Genomic DNA, 17638 nt, shown 5'->3' with positions numbered 1-17638 from the left:
CTAGTCAGAGGGAGCCAGCGGGTCACAGAGATACAGCTACCTTCTCAGGAATAGTCTGAATCGCGTCTGTCCTAGGATCGTGAGAAGCAGCGACAATGGAAGCCGTTGCTTTATGGATCTTCTGTAAAAGAAGCCTCACGAGACAACCCTGGCGCTACTGGCTCGCAGATGGACTGCTCCTTAACTGGAATGCGAGCCTGCTAGCATGGTGCCAGTGGAGTTTAAAACTTGTCCATGCAAACTTCCCCTGGTGTAGAGTCAGGTGATTGCAGACAATCATGGGTCACTAGGAAATACGTAGCATCCAATGAGCGATTGCAGATTGGATCGTGGCTCACAAAAGCAGCGGGGCTGACAGGATCACAAGACTGTGCCTCACGACTTATTTTGTGAGGTAGATCGTACTCAGCTCTGAGTGAGCAAGACACAGAAGGTTGGATTGCAAGTGCGAGCAAGTGTTGCATTGCTCTCGGAAAGCTACCTGCTGTGCTCGGACTAGCAAAGATGATATTCGTGTTACGCAAGCTAAGCAAGCACACTGACCCTTAAGGGAAAGCGAGCTAAAGAGTACCGCCCCGCAGTTCCTCTGATGGGAAAGGATACGTGATGGACGAAGGTCCAGAGGGGACAAGACCTCGAAGGCGGCTTTAGAGGGAAGTGCTAAAGCCAACCCCAACAGGAGCAGAAACATTCTCCCGCTGTGCACCCCTGCCCAACACCTTCCAAACCCGGTCCTTCTAGGGGGAACCGAGATTCCCTAGGACAGCCACTGCATCTTGTGTTCAGTTTCTCCCCGAGCGGAACCATCTTCCACTTCACTAGGGTAAGAGAAGGAGCGACCTGACTCAAAGATTGACAGAGTCAAACGACCATCACTTACTCAAGTGTTCTCTGGAGGAGACCAAACAAACAGAGTCAGAGAGGAGGGTACCAGGGGAGAGAGAAAGAAGTTGAGATGTTTTGGACTTCGAGGAAGTCCACGAAGAAGCAGCCTGCCTTACCTAAGCAAACTCATGTCATGCAACATCAAGGTCATACACCAAATCATATCTAAAAAAAGAAAAGGGAAAATTTAATTTTTAGCCAAGCCATAGAACATGAAAGGAGACATTTATCTTCAACCACAGCTGAGATGAAAGTGAAGAAGTGAGCAGGGGGGGTGGGGTTGCTTCTCCCCGCTACCATGCTACCATAGTTTTTGACACCAGGTTATGTTTTTATAGCCATATGCCAGCTTGCACTGATTTATTCTATGTAGATAATATAAGGTTTGTATTTTGTGTAGGAATTTGTACAGTACCATGACAGTAAAATAATCTACGGTAAAGTTAGTGAACTATGAGAAAATAATGCACCCTAGCGAATCATCAAGCGTTAATCGACTACAAGTAGGCAATAGTCAGTTGGTTGAGGAGGTTTTGAATTCGACTACAAGTAGGCAGTAGTCAGTTGGTTGGGGAGGTTTTGAATTGACTGACCATAGGGCACCAATATTTCATAGGGTCTTGATCTTCACAAAGATCTGTGTCATCTAACCCCTGCAAAGATCAATGGCTACCTATATATAGTTAAAAAGTATTTTGATTTATGAGGGAAATTATCACCCTTCTGAAGGAAGCAGTTTCTTGGAACAAAATGAAACAATTACCAGTATTGTTTAACATTTTCATAATGGAAATTACCTATCATCAGAAGATAAGTGTCTCAGATGCATTACTATCCAGAGGAAGTGTTTTCTATTCATGGAATATTTGGAAAGTGCTCTTGTAAGGTAATACGGTTGTACTAGATCAAGACTCAACATGTGGATAAATAAATTAAAAAAAAACAACAGTAGAACTGAATCCTTCAAAGACACTTATCCAATTCAATTTAGTCCAAACTTTGTTAGGGGGAAGAGTCATCTGGAATTTCATCTATGGTATAATATCCCGTTCCGACAGTTTCTGCTGTACAGCAGAATATATAAAAGGTGAATAATCTCAGAAGTAAACATTATAATGTTAATAATAAAGCAAGCAGCATAAAAATTATCAGACATTTAAACCATTTTTACAACAAAAGGGTGAAAAAATATATATATAAATTTACACCTACCTGATGTGTCCCCATGCTCAGCAAACTTGAATTCTCTTGACTTATGACAGTATTTGCTGTCATCACCTTGAACTTCTGTAATCTGTAAAATTAAAAAAAAAAAATGTAAATTATACGGTTTTCTTAACTCAGACTTCTATCAATGAAAAAAAAATTAACCATCAAAATTATGCTTATCTTTCTTAATGCCAAATGCTTGAGTGACCAAATTCCTTAAGTCATTTCTTTTTCCATAAACAGGAGACATTTACAGTTCAGTGAAGCTTCAGGATCAAGGAACAAAAGTGAGATAAATTGCAGTTGAATACTGTATCTGAATTAAAACCGAATTTTGATAAAAAAAATGTCTTTCTATATTATCTGACATTCATATTGCTTCTTCTCCAGAAACTTGTTTTATCAATGTTTTTATAGTAATAAGTTGGCCAGGGCACCAGCCCCCCGTTGAGATACTACTGCTCGAGTTATGGGGTCCTTTGACTAGCCAGACAGTACTACATTGGATCCTTCTCTCTGGCTACGATTCATTTTCCCTTTGGCTACACACACATCAAATAGTCTGGCATATTCTTTACATATTCTCTTCTCTCCTCGTACACCTGACAACACTGAGATTACCAAAATTCTTCTTCAAACAAGGGTTTACTGCACTGTAATTGTACAGTGGCCACTTTCCTCCTGGTAAGGGTAGAAGAGACTTTTTAGCTATGGTAAGCAGCTCTAGTACGAGAAGGACACTCCAAAATCAAACCATTGTTCTCTAGTCTTGGGTAGTGCCATAGCCTCTGTACCATGGTCTTCCACTGTCTTGGGTTAGAGTTTTCTGACTTGAGGGTACAATCAGGCACACTATTCTAGCTTATTTATCTTCCTCTCGTTCTGTGCAAGTTTTTATAGTTTATATGAGAGATATTCAATGTTAATGTTCTTGAAATATTTTATTTTTCCTTCTTTCCTTTCCTCACTGGGCTATTTGCCCCTGTGCTTATAGCATTCTGCTTTTCCAATAAGGGTTATAGTTTAGCAATTATTATTATTAATAATAATAATAATAATAATAATAATAATAATAATAATAATAATAATAACATAATGAGACAATCTAGCAGTTAATAGTAAGTAGCATGCTAAGAGTTGCCCTTTCTTCAGTTATGAAGTCAAAATTATTCCCTAATCCTTGACATCTCAAATTTAGTGGAAATGCGGGTGGGCACAAACTTAAGGTGAAAGAGAAAAATCTATTATTGAAATTATTTTTTTTTATAAACCTCCCCTGGTGTTTATATAGCTGACTCCCGTCCTCTGATGGAGGAGGGATGCCAGTGAAGAAAAGGTATAGATCAACAAAGTTTGAATGTATAACCTGATTAAAATTCTACTCAGGAGGTCTAGAAATTAATAGGAATGGTATTAATACAGTTTGTTAATAGGGTTCCAAATTGTTTTTCTAACAATATCTAAATATAAAAAATTATAAATTGATTTCATTCAAGAAATTCAGAAGGCCATAGCAGCACCCACAATAGAACCTAGAGGGCAGTAATCTCAATAAGAAAGTCAGGATTTCTCAAAATAATGTTCTTCTAACACTAAACTTATGTGTTATTGAGCTGTCACTACAATTCTTTCCAAAGAAAAATTTACTCCTAATGTATAGAACCTTAACCTTCAAGGTTTATAAGATTTGGATCCAGACTTGCTGAGGTCTTGAGTCCAAACCTTCAACAAGAAATAACACTGCCTCTTAGAGGACAGATTGAGATTCTAAGCTCACATAGTAAATTAACGGCATAGTTGGTTCATAATATACTGAACATCTCTTAATTGATAAGGATCACTATCCTCAGATGAAATACTTCCAACCGTTCTAATAAGTGGAATTGAGATAAGAAATTGTAACAGACTTAAAGTCTTTACAATTTAGCTCTAAATAAAGGCAAAAAAGACTATCAACTTGAACTTCCAAAGCTCAACTTCAAAATTTAAAAGATTGTTTTGCATATAATGCATTTGCTGTCAAATCTGTAAGTGCAAGTTTCCCAGATTCAAAACTGCACCTACTACAAACGTAAAATCACATGCCCAACCTGACAATGAGACAGGATTACTGACGGCCTATCCTAACAAGGATAAATATATCCATTATATTACCTAAAAGCAGATGTCTATTCCAAGATGCTTAAGTACCAATTTTAGATGCTTCAGAACCAAATTAAGCATTGATCTTTACTCTATAAAAGTTGATTGGAGATTATTTAAAAAAGAACTTTTTTAATGGAAATTCTTTTCCTAAAAAGGCACCTTAAAAACTTTTAACCGAGTGAACCTAAGTAGCTCTAATTATTGACACATTCTTAAACTGAAAGTCATAAAAATAAGTAAACTATTATATTTGAAACAAAAATAAAAGTAAACTATCTTTAAGACTAATAGAGGACTATTCAGATGGTTGTAAAGACCCTGGGTTCAATAATGTCATCGAAAGTTCTCAGGTAATTTGATGTAAAACAAATGTGTTTTGTTGAACCACCTCTGAAATGGTTCGGCGGAACAGATTGATGATACAACCTTCTTTTGCACTCGACAGCAGATGATCCCGTTCCACATATTTCCCATGTGTCATGATCAGGGCTGTTAGGAGACATTGTGGTTCACAGAAAGCTTTTAACTTTTCACAACTGCTAGATCACAGTAAAAGGGGGGAATGTGTACAATTCTAGATTTTCCTTTTGTTAAAAGGGTATCTACCTTTTAAACTAACTGATCAAGAACATGACAAAACACTTCCATCAATGACTGTCAAGAACATATAGCATTTCAGGAGGGTTAGCCACCTGAGTAGCAATCAGGCCTCATTGTTTATACTGCGGAAGGGCACAAAACAAATAAAAAATTTGAGGCTCTGTGATAGGATCTTGAACCTGGGATAAACCGAGTACCATCAGAGCAATTACTGAAGGTGTAGTAGGACCATTAGTTACCACTTATGCATATGGGTTAGGGTTTGAAATTGAATAGGTCAGGTCTGAAACATTACTCTGAATATAGAACTAAGTGGATTTCTGAGCTACCAAAAAAAGGTGTTAAATTTGCAACACAGTATAACAACAACCAAACTAATTAGGCTGTAGTAAATACAAAGTACTGTATTAGAGTAGTAATACTGTCATCATTCTTTCTATACATGAGCCTGGCCTTTTCTGCTCAAAGGAAGTCTTCTGAAAGTCTATAATTAACTGCAAATTAAAGTGTTTCAAGAGCTCTTCCTATATCCTACCTACCAAGCAGTGACTTAATTAGCTTTTAAAACATATATTAAAGATTTGTTTATTACTTGTAATGATGAGCTCAAAAGATAGCATTATACTCTATAACAAAGTTAGGAAATAATTAGTCTTGAGACAAAGAAACTTGAATTTTTAATCAAACTAATTTAGTGAAACTCTAAACCAAGTTGGCCATTCTTAGTATAAATGATAACTACATAATGACTTTTTCATAATGAAATGAAGGAAGTGAAAGGTATATTTAGACAGCTGTCTCTGTATACTCTGATGAAAAAGCCACATCAGGACTTTCCTTAAACTCAAAAAGTTAGTTTTATAGTAAGTTTTCCAGCATGTTAAGTCCTAACACTAACCTTGTTAACAACTAGCACCTTAGTGATATGCATATACTGAGGCTCATGGCCAAAGGGCTTAGCATATGTAATGGCACTTCCTGAGAATTACTGATATAATTTAAGAATTAACCTCATTACTGTTATAAACTATATTCCTTATATAATAACTAAATACAAAATGCTTCTATAATATTGAAGTCTTATACAGCCAAACTCATAGGGGTTATGAAAAATATGAGTATCAGGAATTACCCCACTAAAGTAAACATGTGATGAGCTTGCAAGCGAACAGAAACTCGCTGTCATCCCGAGAGATGATATGATTCAACTTACCGGCTGAGCTGATACATCACCAATAACAATAAAATTTAAGAAGGGTTACTTTAGTGATAGAAGGGAAAAGATATACATCTTGAAGACTCACTTTGATGGAGAAAACGGAAGAAAGAGTAACTCCCAGAATACTATTTACCATTAACCGCTAGATTGTCTCATTCCAGTACGTAAATGGGGTGTGTATCTTTTGAAAGATAAGAAAATGTTAAAAGCTTTTGATAAATTTTTGGGGTAAACATCGATAAAATGCACTTCTGGAGAAGAAGCAATATGAACGTTTGGGGAAGTTTATAAGAACTGAATACGTATTGCAATCCTTAGAAAAAATATAGCCATTTTTATCATTATTATTACTTGCTAAGCTACAACCCTAGTTGGTAAAGCAGGATGCTATAAGCCTGGGGGCTCCTGCTCCAACAGAGAAAATAGCCCAGTGAGGAAAGGAAGCAAGGAAAAATAAAAATTTCAAGAAGAGTAACAAAATTAAAATAAATATCTCCTAAATAAACTATATAAACTTAAACAAAACAAGAGAAAGAGAAATAAGATAGAATAGTATGCCCGAGTGTACCCTCAAGCAAGAGAACTCTAACCCAAGACATTGGAAGAGCATGGTACAGAGGCTATGGCACTACCCAAGACTAGAGAACAATGGTTTGATTTTGGAGTACCCTTCTCCTAGAAGAGCTGCTTAACATAGCAAAAGTCTCTCTCCTACCCTTACCAAGAGGAAAGTTGTTACTGAACAATTACAGTACAGTAGCCCCTTGGGTGAAGAAGAATTGTTTGGTAATCTCAGTGTTATCAGGTATATGAGGACAGAGGAGAATATGTAAAGAATAGGCTAGACTATTCGGTGTGTGTATAGGCACCGGGAAAATGAACCGTAACCAGAAAGAACGACCCAATATAGTACTGTCTGGCCAGTCAAAAGATGCCATAACTCTCTAGTGGTAGTATCTCAACGGGTCACCGGGTAGCTGGTGCCCTGACCAACTTACTACCTACTAAATTTAAGAATAGCTAGCAGTAGTTGCTAAACCTAACCCTGTAGGTAGATAAAAAAACAAGAGAAATGTCTCCTTCAAAGTTGAAAATATGTGTAAGGAAAAAATCTTATGAATTAAACCCACTGACTTTCAAACAATATAAATTCTACTTTAAGGGGAAATATTTTGATGAAACAGAGCTTTCAATAATTTTCAGCTATAAAAACCTACTGTTAACAGTACAAGGTGTTACAAAAAATAATTTACTAATGACCTTTGAATGCAATTTAAGAAAAACCATAAAACTGACTATCAGCTCTGAAGGATATTTGTAAATATACTACAGGATGAAGCTAACTATTTTTTCAATGAAACTTTACATGGGTTAACCATTAGACAAAACTTATCTAAACCTGTCTTAATACTATCAAATATCAATAACAGGATGGAATTCATTTTACATTTACACAGATAAACCTGAAAACTGATGGGGAGAAAACTTGAACAGTAATGGTAATGATTAATATCATATAATAAAAACACCTCAAAAATTGAAGAACAATATGAAGCGGCATGAAAAATTTATATAATCAGAACAATCAATGATGAACACATGGTTACATACAGTCATTGATTGTTCAAGGTACCAAACAGGGGGTACTTCTAAGACTGACAACTTCCTTTACTAATGGAACTTTTCTTTAGTTTACACATACAGAATAGTAAGACATATTCTTTACAAATTGGACAACATTGAATAAACTATATTTTAATTAGGCTAGCACAATGTTCATTGGCCCACATGCTCTGAAAGTGAAACTTTGTTTTACAAATTTTAAAAGCTGAGGATAGGGAGTGGATTTGTATGACTAGCCCTCTCATACCATAAGTGACTCCTCCTTTTGTAGTGTTGATACAGAGAATTTCACTCCATTTTTGGAAATGGTACAATGATTTCTATTCAGATTTTAGATTAATATTCAATATAGGTATACAGAGTTGAGATATTGCATACTCTGTAATGTTCTATGTCTGTAATAAGATTAGAATACAGAGGACTAAGTTTGGCCAGCATAACATTATTATTATCTGCCAAGATCAAACATACAGTATTGGAGAGGGAAAATGAATGAGTGTAGGGATATCCAAGACCTTATAGTATCAAAATATGCTATGAATGGAACTAGATGGGAACAAGAGGAAAGGATGAAGAGAACCGAGAGGCCAAACTAAAGTAGGAAAGAGGCAAACATAACAGGCTGATACTTTGATGATTCAAGAAATTCAGCCTCCAGTTTCTGGATTATACTTTATTACTATGGACCTCCCCATCCTTCATACTGCTTCCGATTTGAAGCTTGGTTAAAAATAGAATTCTATTATTACTAAAAATTTCCAGTTTTCTTTCTTAGTAATAGCCCTGACCCTCTAGTGTAGTATTAGGATCATATAGTGGCATATGGCAATTATACTGCACAGGTTAGTCATATCACTTTGCCTTCCACTTCTCTTGTTGACAGGTTAGAGTGGACACTTTACTGGCACTTCCAGATTGTGATTTTGTGCTTTAGGAAGTTCTATACAAACTTGTTATTAAATACTATATACTAATACTTGATGTATGATCCTTATTCTCTTTATGTCACACACCAGGGGAAAGTGTGATTTGAATAACCGCTGTGAAAAATGTAGTTCCCTTCCAAATCCTATGAAGCTTCATCTTCAGTTAATAGGTTTTCAGGTAAAATACTCAAATTGTGAAAGATCATTGTATTTTAAATCAGGGGAGAAGAAAAAGAGGACTAGACTATCTGATGCCATGCCAGCCATTACCAAGCTTGCGGTAATTAATAGTACAGTAATGAGCTTCATAAGCTTTTAACCAATTCTGTTTTGTTTGAGCATCTCAAAAGGCTAATGAGCCATCAGGTAATGGCAGCAAGGCTAGTCTAACCCACCTTATTTTAAATCCTAGGCTAACTCTTCTCATTGTGACTGGCAGTTCTGGTGCACAAGTTAGTAAGGGTTCTTAGTACTGTGCATTAAAGATTCGATAGCTTTTCCTCAATCCTTGCTCTTTATAATAATTTCAAGTCCTTCACTGCAAAACCATCGAAACTCTGTCATCCAGTCAGCTCTATATGTCCAATGGATTCTGAGATTGAACACAAGCTTGCAGTCTGGATTATAATATCCCTTTGCCTGCTGAAGTATGTGTTCATAAGCATCCTTTGTTATACATTTATTAATAATGTGACATATTGTATTTGACTTGAAATAACTATATTTAGCTAAGACATTTTACTTTAACTGAAAAGGAATACAATTTAACCATAAAAGAAAACCTTTCTGGTACAAACCAGGAACATAAATGGTGGTTTACCCTTCAATCTGCATTCTTTGGTGTAGACATAACAGTTCCTTCTTTACTTAAACAAGATGGCTGTAGCACTGACTATCCAAAGCAAAAGGCAGCACCTTCGGCTGATGTGTATGACAGTAAGCAGAGTAATGAGAAACTTGATCTTCCACATTCTTGTTTTCCTGAGGCTAAACCAACTACTAGTTTTGTTTTTTAAGTCTCGTGAAATTAAAGCACTCTTGATGGACCTTGATGTTTATGGAGGTAAACCCAAATGGCATAAAAACTGCAATTGCTTAGCCTTAAGTTATGTCATTTTCTGAAAGTTACCATGAAGAGGTTCTTTTAGCACTTGTTAGAGAACTGGTAATGTTAATCATATGTAAATGTGTTTGTGATAGCTCAATTCCAACTGATTCCCACCCAATTTACATAAATCACACATTATCTAAATTTTTCTAACGTCTTTTGGCAAAACGTCTAAGTAGGTTTACTGAGGGTAATCATCTGTTCCCTAATTTACAATTTGGTTTTTGTAAAGGTCCTGGAGCATACAAAGCCCTTGCAATCTCCAATACAGTACAGAACTCCCTCGATTGTGGCCAAGAAGTTCATATGATTAGCCTTATTTCATCTGCCTTTCATTTTGTTAATTATGAGACCCTCGTTTTCAAACTCAAACAGTTGTGAGTGGGTGGGTCTTTCCTTAGCATCATTATTGAATTTTTAAGTAATAGATCACAAAGAGTTGTTGGTAGGTACCATAATGAATACAAGAATGTATTATCAGGTGTTCCTCAGGATGATGTTCTTGGCTCATTACTTTCCATACCATATACTCTTGACATGTTCTTAGAAAACAAGCTTGTTGCATATGCAGATGATGATACTACCCTTGCATCAATTCCATCTCCTGAATGTAGATCTGGAGTTAATGAATCCCTTAATAGAGATCTCACTAAAATTAGTGAATGGTGCAAAATATGGGATGTGAAGTTGAATCCTAACAAAACTCAAAGTATGATTGTATGTAGGTTGAAGACATTGGCTTATTAACATCTGGATCTCTGCATTGATAACGTTCCTTAACTTTAGGTGTGATTCTCGATTGCAAATTTACTTTTGAAAAACACATTTGGTCTGTCTTTTCTTCAATTGCACAGAAATTCGGTTTATTGCGAAAGTCTTTCAAGATTTTTGATGATCAGTCTTTTCTGAAGTGTTTTAATTCATTCATTCTTCCTTGTTTCAAGTACTGTTCTCCTGTCTGGTCTTCAGCTGCTGAATCTCATTTTAATTTATTGGACATGAAATTACTGTCTATTAAATTTCTTATCCCTGATCTAGATATCAATCTCTGACACCATTGTTCAGAGTTCTTTATGGATGTTGCATAAGATTTTACATAATTCTGGCCCTATTTTGCACTCAAATTTTCCCAGACTACCACCCTGTATGTACTACTAAGTATGCAGGTAATTCTAAGTCATGCCCTCTCCATTGTGAAGCTTAATACTACACAGTATTGTAGAAGTTTTATTCCAGCTGTGACTGGATAGTGTGATGACCATCCTATTTGGGCTATTGAATAAGTGGGACTTTGGCCGTTCAAACTTGCAGCAAATGTTTTTATGTTGAACAGGCTGACAAAAATATCTCTTCATAGTTATATGACAGATCTATTTGAACAATGTTACAGATGTTTAAATATTTTATATTAATCAATTATTACTTCTCATGTAATTTATTTAATTTCATTTTCTCACTGTGCTATTTTTTCCTAATGGACCTCTTGGGCTTATAGCATCCTCCTTTTCCAACCAGGGTTGTAGCTTAGCTGGTAATAATAACAATAATAGCCCTCCTGTAGTGTACATGAGTAGGTTTGTTCTATAAACATTGGCGATTGTATCTTTTTAAGTCTTTTAAACAACCACCAAGTTAAAATATTCTAACATACATACATAGATGGTTATGCGTTTGAAAAATTATTAGCAATCACAAACTGCCTTTATACAAACAAGGCAATGAATAAATTTTCAATGCTGAAAAATTATATACTTACCCATAACTACTGTACTCCTAATTTTATGGTAATTGTTTAATGTATATTCTTCAATAAATTTTCTGGCTTATATGTTCCTTCCATAGTAATGTATTTCCTCTGTACCACATTTATCAACAAATGTTGAGCAAATCGTTCCAAAAAGTCTTGGCCATTTGACCTAAACCGAAAAACAAACAAATAAAAACTTACCCCATAATTTTTTCTTCCAACGTTCCTTTAGTGATCAGCCTATAAACATTGACCACTTTTTTTTGGCCTATTCGATGAGCTCGATCCATTGCTTGTAAGTCTCTCATTGGATTCCAATCATGTTCCACAAATATTACCTGGAAAATGATCAAACATAAACCAATGACCTGGCAGCCTCACTATTTGAGAGACAAAAAATCTCATTGACTGCAAAAGATACTTGGGTGGCATAAAAAAAAAAAAAAATTTAATAAAATTCATTTTATACTTGCCTAATGTTCATATTGCAGCTTCTCTCGATGCTTGGTTTAACATCTAACCATATTTTTAAAATTTCCAATCTTTCACTACATGCCTCTACTGTAGTATAATCATGAAATATGAGCCCTCAATGGCAAGAAGAACATTAATGATGCGCCATGGGCTCTTTGGAGGTGGGTATGTGATGGAGAGAGACAATAGACATTAATAAAATTCTAGGTGTGCCTTGATTATGGAATATTTAGTAATTTCTTCGTTTTACCTTCCATAAAGATAAAATGCCTTCCTTTACCATTGTAACAAAACTCTAATAAAACAAGCAAGTAATTTAACAAAAAGAATATGCCCATGAATCACTATTGGCCTAGATCGCATAACTATTAATAGCCAGGCTGTGTCGACACCATTAATCACTACATAGGCTGATTACTAGCATTTAATCCAAAGACGTTAAGTCAAGAATTTGATGATTTACTCGAGCTCTTGACCAGTTCTTCTGTCTCGAGACTGATTGCATTGGCCAACCTGGATTCCAATAGTTGAAGAAAGAGAAGAACCTGATATCATAAGATATCTTTGCTTTCAGACAGGGATGAGAAAGAAAAAAAAAGAAATCACAGCTTTCAATGCAGAATTTGACTTGCTATTACACAGAGAAATATCTTTTTCAGAAGGACATGCTTGGCAAGTATACATCGTATATGCCTGAACCAAGTCTCATGCTATTCCTAACATATTGCCAAGATCTACATTTCTTAAATTTCTCAAAATGTGTTATTTTAAGTACCAACATAACCTTTCATCAATTAAAGAAATTAGCCGCTCTCCCTGTACAAAACCCAGAAGGCCTATCATCATACTACGCAATCTTTATGACAGAGAATGGAAGATGCTTGAATGGAAGGAGGGGTAATATAATATAATAAGGAAAAGAAAGTCTGCATTTGATCAATCTTAAAGACACTACTTATTTTCAGCTTGAAAACTGTTCTACAACACAAGTGATCTCATCTAAATCCAAATTGGGTCCTAAATACTCGGACTAAACCTCAGTGCTTCTACATGTCAGAGACAACCCTAATCCCAGAACACAACTATTCTTTCCATTTCACCACAAATTTACCAAACAAACCTGTAGCCTCTTGTGCACCATCTGATACTGTTTTATCTAAACAGCACAAGAAATACAAAATAAAGATTAAGATCTGGGTGTCCTACTTCTTTTCAATGAGAGCAAATAAAACTCCTACCACAGAATTTGTAAGGGATAGATTTTCTACCAAACTACCCATACACAAAATACAAGAATTGCAACAGTTAATTCATAAACACATGTAAATTGATTTTTGATTGATTGATCTTAGATTTTTTGGCATCCTAACATTTAAGGACATTGATGCCTATATGCAGGTCAATACACAAGTGAAATTAATTTTAAGTATTCTAAAAAATAAAAGAAGTGAAAGTAGTAAATAATAGACCTATTCTACCATGTGTATTTTAAAACAATTTTGCAAATGCCTGTACAGTATTTGTTACCTTACAACCAGATATACCACACCTTGCAACTTTTTCAAATTCTACTACAACTTATTCAAATTCTCATGATGCTAAAGTAAGCTGCAGTTGGAGAAGCCAGTCCACAGTGTTGTTGACAAAGATTATATGAAGTTCTTGGCATTAATAGGCCTGTGGTGAAGTTCTACTTGGTGGCATGGGAGGAAAGATGTGAGAGTGGGGTAGAAATTTGTCGTATTTTTGATAACAGGTCGGAAAGCTGGGGGCTTCGATGACGTTAGCATGATGACTACAAGGTAAGGGCTATGGATATAACTCGTAACAAACAAATTGTAATTGTATAATATAATTAACCAAACAAAAAAACAGATACACTCCCACAAACTGTAATTTACCAAAGAATATATAATCTCAGATTAGGCAGGAGACTTATTTTATTTAATGTTCTTTCCAAATTAAAAATTTGTTCTTTTACTACCTTTCGGTAATATCTATTCCATTGTAATAGTAATCGCCCATTGACAGACACATATAAATTTTCCAGACATGGTGCATTATTATTACAAGATCAAAAAATTTCACTACTGTACATTAGAATTTTTCATTCAAGCGTAATAAATTATCTAAATGGCTTCCCATTTCATAACACTCTTTCCGGTGATGACCAAAACAGCTTTCATGAACAAAATGAGAATTAAAATATAATAAATAAATTTAAGAGTGCATGGTCAATTGCTCTTGGAATACACAAGGAATTTAATGAAAATAAAACCTAAAGCTTTTAGGCTCGTAGGATAACAGAATTACATACAAAATAAAGAATATCACTTACAGTATCTGCTCCGGTCAAGTTTAGGCCAAGACCTCCAACTTGTGTTGTAAGTAGAAGAAGATCAATGGAGGGATCAGCATTGAACCTTTGTACTAATGCATGTCGTGACCCAGCTGGTACTGAGCCATCCAATCTCAAGTAAGTCACACCAGGCAGATGCTGCCTGAAAGTGATAGCAAATTTTAAAAATACTAATTTGCATTCTCCATAGGTATACAAACCTGTGTCCTTTACTATAGGAGAGTTCTTCTACAAAAGCTGGATTTTCCAAATTAGGATGTAGTACTCTCCTTTATCAAAGGACAAAAGGATTATTTCATGTTATAAAAATGTAAAATTAAAATGGGCATCTCATAATTATTTATGTGAGTTTGATCATCCATCAACAACAAAATAAAATCTTAAAATAAAATGGAATTCATACTCCAAGTTTACACACTTGTCATATGACAAGTGACTAATATGTGAATATTACAGACATTACTATTGAATACAGTTAAGTAAAATTGAAATTTATGTTGTGGCCACATCAAATGGACGTAGTTTGGTTAGCAGCATAGCAATGCCGAACAGTAGATACGTTAATGAGTGTTCAGATTTTAAATTTTTAAGTAACATATACATATGGATATACGTAATGATGAGTCTACAGTAAAAGTGTGTTATCATGTATTTTAAGTGTATAACAGGCTTATAAAAGTGTTAGGAGGGGTTAGAATAACTTCAATTTACAAAGAAAATAAAAAAATACAACAATTTTATAGAATAGAAAAATATACCATAGATTTCTGTACCTACATCGCAGTTTTTCAGATATCGCGGGGAGTGGTGGGGGTCCTGGAACGGAAACCCCGCAATAGCCAAGGGATTACTCTAATGCTTTAATCCTTTGACTTCCCTGTCAGGTTAGAGTTCGGAAAACTTTAATCCATCATATAAGTTTTCTCTTTGAAATGGTAAGAAAACAGAATTTTCATATTCATGAAAAATTGCTTGTTTCTATGAACCTCACTTGATGTTCATATTGCTTCTTCAGAAGCTCAGTTTAATTAACAATGGCCCATAAAATTAGAAACTTCTCATTTGTTTCCCTTCAATAAATTCATGCACTTAACAAATAAATGGATCCCTTTTAGTGGTAAGTGGTATGAAGCCAAAAAACTGCCATGCTCGATACTCTGTCTCTGCGGTTTTCTTTATCGCATCGGCCGTGCTCAGACATTCTCCCGATTGTTTACATGATGCTCATTAAGATGTCTTCCCCAGGTTTTATTAGCTATTACTGCCTTGAATGCGCACTGTAATTGTTTCTGGGAGATCATGATCTGCCTTCCCTTTGTGTATTGTGTCGGAGGTAATACTGTGATTTAAATAATCATTAAGAAGACTGCTTTTCACCCATGATACCACTCATGGATAAGTATGTTTCTATGGTTGCCAATCAAGTTAACAAAGAAATGGATTCATTTTAGTGGTAAGTGGTATGAAGCCAAAAAACTGCCTTGCTCGATACTCTGCCTCTGAGGTTTTCTTTATCGCATCAGCAGCGCTCACAGGTTCTCCAGATTGTTTACAAACTGCTCAAATTAAAATGTCTTTCCCAGGTTTTTTTAACTATTACTGCCTTGAATGCGCACTAATTGTTTCTGGGAGATCATGATCTGCCTTCCCTTTGAGTATTTTGTAGGGGGTAATACTGTGATTTAAATAATCATTCTGAAGACTGTTTTTCACCCATGATACTAGTCATGGATAAGTATGTTTCTATGGTTGCCAATCAAGTTACCAGTTCTAAGTGCAAAAAGAAACGTTGTTAGATCAGGGGAATAACTATGGAAGATTAAGCTAGTTGATTATAGTGGGGAGGATGACGACAATATTGTAACACACCTCCATCTTTGAACAATACACAAGTTAAGTCATCTTTCAATAGTGATGAACTTCACAAGCTCTTGACATTACTTGCTTCCTTTGTTAAAATTCAGAAGTCCAGGGGATCCTCCCTTAACAATGATGATTCTGGTTCTTCCCACCCTGGTGCCAAACCAAACCTAACTCTTCAAGTTCAATCTAATGATTAAGAATATTGCCTTCAGTAAGGGTTCTGATAATGTGCACATAACTGATTCGAAGGCCACAATCTTTAAATAATTTAGTTCCTTCTGCTGCTAAACTCTTGCAGTATTACAAGCCCAGTCACTCTATAAGACTGCTAGCATTTGAGGCAAAATACAGAGTTGGTAGTCTTGATCTTAATATCTCTCCACTCATTTAAGTAAATTTTTATAACAAGTCTCATATTACTTATAATAAGGATTATTTATATTCTTATAGAAAAAAATTTGCAGGACATCAGGATTTGAATTTAATGTTAAGATTATCTGACCTGTTTTGATATGACTGTATCAGATGGGACCACCGAGGCATTATTAGCCTTTGTGTGTTTTATGATTAAGATAAGAGGACAATATGTACATGTATGATTAGATTAGTATGGGGGGGGGGGGAATCAATTTCTAAACCTATTTTGGGACTTGTGTTAGATGGGACATTGATAAAGTAGTGGCTTAGGTAGAGATCAGAATTTGAACTGATGTCCTGAGGTTAGTTTCTTGAAATATGATATTTTAATTATAAAATAAATTTTTGAATATACTTACCCGGTGAATATATAATAGCTGCTGCTCCAGCGGCTCGACAGAAAACACACACAAAAACTCGCGAGCGATCGCTATGAAGGTTGCGGGTGTGCCCACCAGGGCCAACTATCGGCCAGATACCGCATATACATGTAAACAGACCCAATTTTTCTCATCCCGCTGGGTCTCTATCGGGGAGGAAGGGGGGGCCTTTAATTTATATATTCACCGGGTAAGTATATTCAAAAATTTATTTTATAATTAAAATATCATTTTTAAATATTTAACTTAGCCGGTGAATATATAATAGCTGATTCACACCCATGGTGGTGGGTAGAGACCAGAGTTAATTAAGTTTACAACGTATATGCTTAGAGTTTTTGACAGTTATATCATAACAAAACCCAAATATATAAAGGTACCTGGTAAGGAAGTTGACTTAGACGATTACTCTGCCTTATTAGTCTGTCTTCCTCACGAAGCCCAGCGATCCTCTTAGGATGCTGAAAGATTCCCAGGAGCTGAAGTATTAAGGGCTGCAACCCATACAACAGGACCTCATCAAACCCCTAATCTGGGCGCTCTCAAGAAATGACTTTGACCACCCACCAAATCAACCAGGATGCGAAAGGCTTCTTAGCCTTCCGTACAACCCAAAAAAAAACAATATTAAAAACATTTCAAGAGACAGATTAAAAAGGATATTGGAATTAGGGTAATGTAGT

The 17638-nt window shown here is 35.6% G+C and overlaps 1 protein-coding gene across 1 annotated transcript in view; it reads right to left on the bottom strand.

The window, feature by feature from the left end:
• Hel89B (histone acetyltransferase 1) overlaps positions 1 to 17638 on the bottom strand; it is a 203128-nt gene that overhangs the window by 12001 nt on the left and 173489 nt on the right. Inside the window, exons 31-33 of the mRNA XM_068384403.1 lie at positions 14275 to 14437; positions 11664 to 11800; positions 2098 to 2179 (exon numbers count right to left, since the gene is read on the bottom strand). Coding sequence (XP_068240504.1) covers positions 2098 to 2179; positions 11664 to 11800; positions 14275 to 14437 — 382 coding nt within the window. The remainder of the gene's footprint in view (positions 1 to 2097; positions 2180 to 11663; positions 11801 to 14274; positions 14438 to 17638) is intronic.

Source organism: Palaemon carinicauda, chromosome 12 (genome assembly GCF_036898095.1).
Source record: "Palaemon carinicauda isolate YSFRI2023 chromosome 12, ASM3689809v2, whole genome shotgun sequence".
NCBI lineage: Eukaryota > Metazoa > Arthropoda > Malacostraca > Decapoda > Palaemonidae > Palaemon > Palaemon carinicauda.
This window is presented reverse-complemented; position numbering and strand designations above follow the sequence as displayed.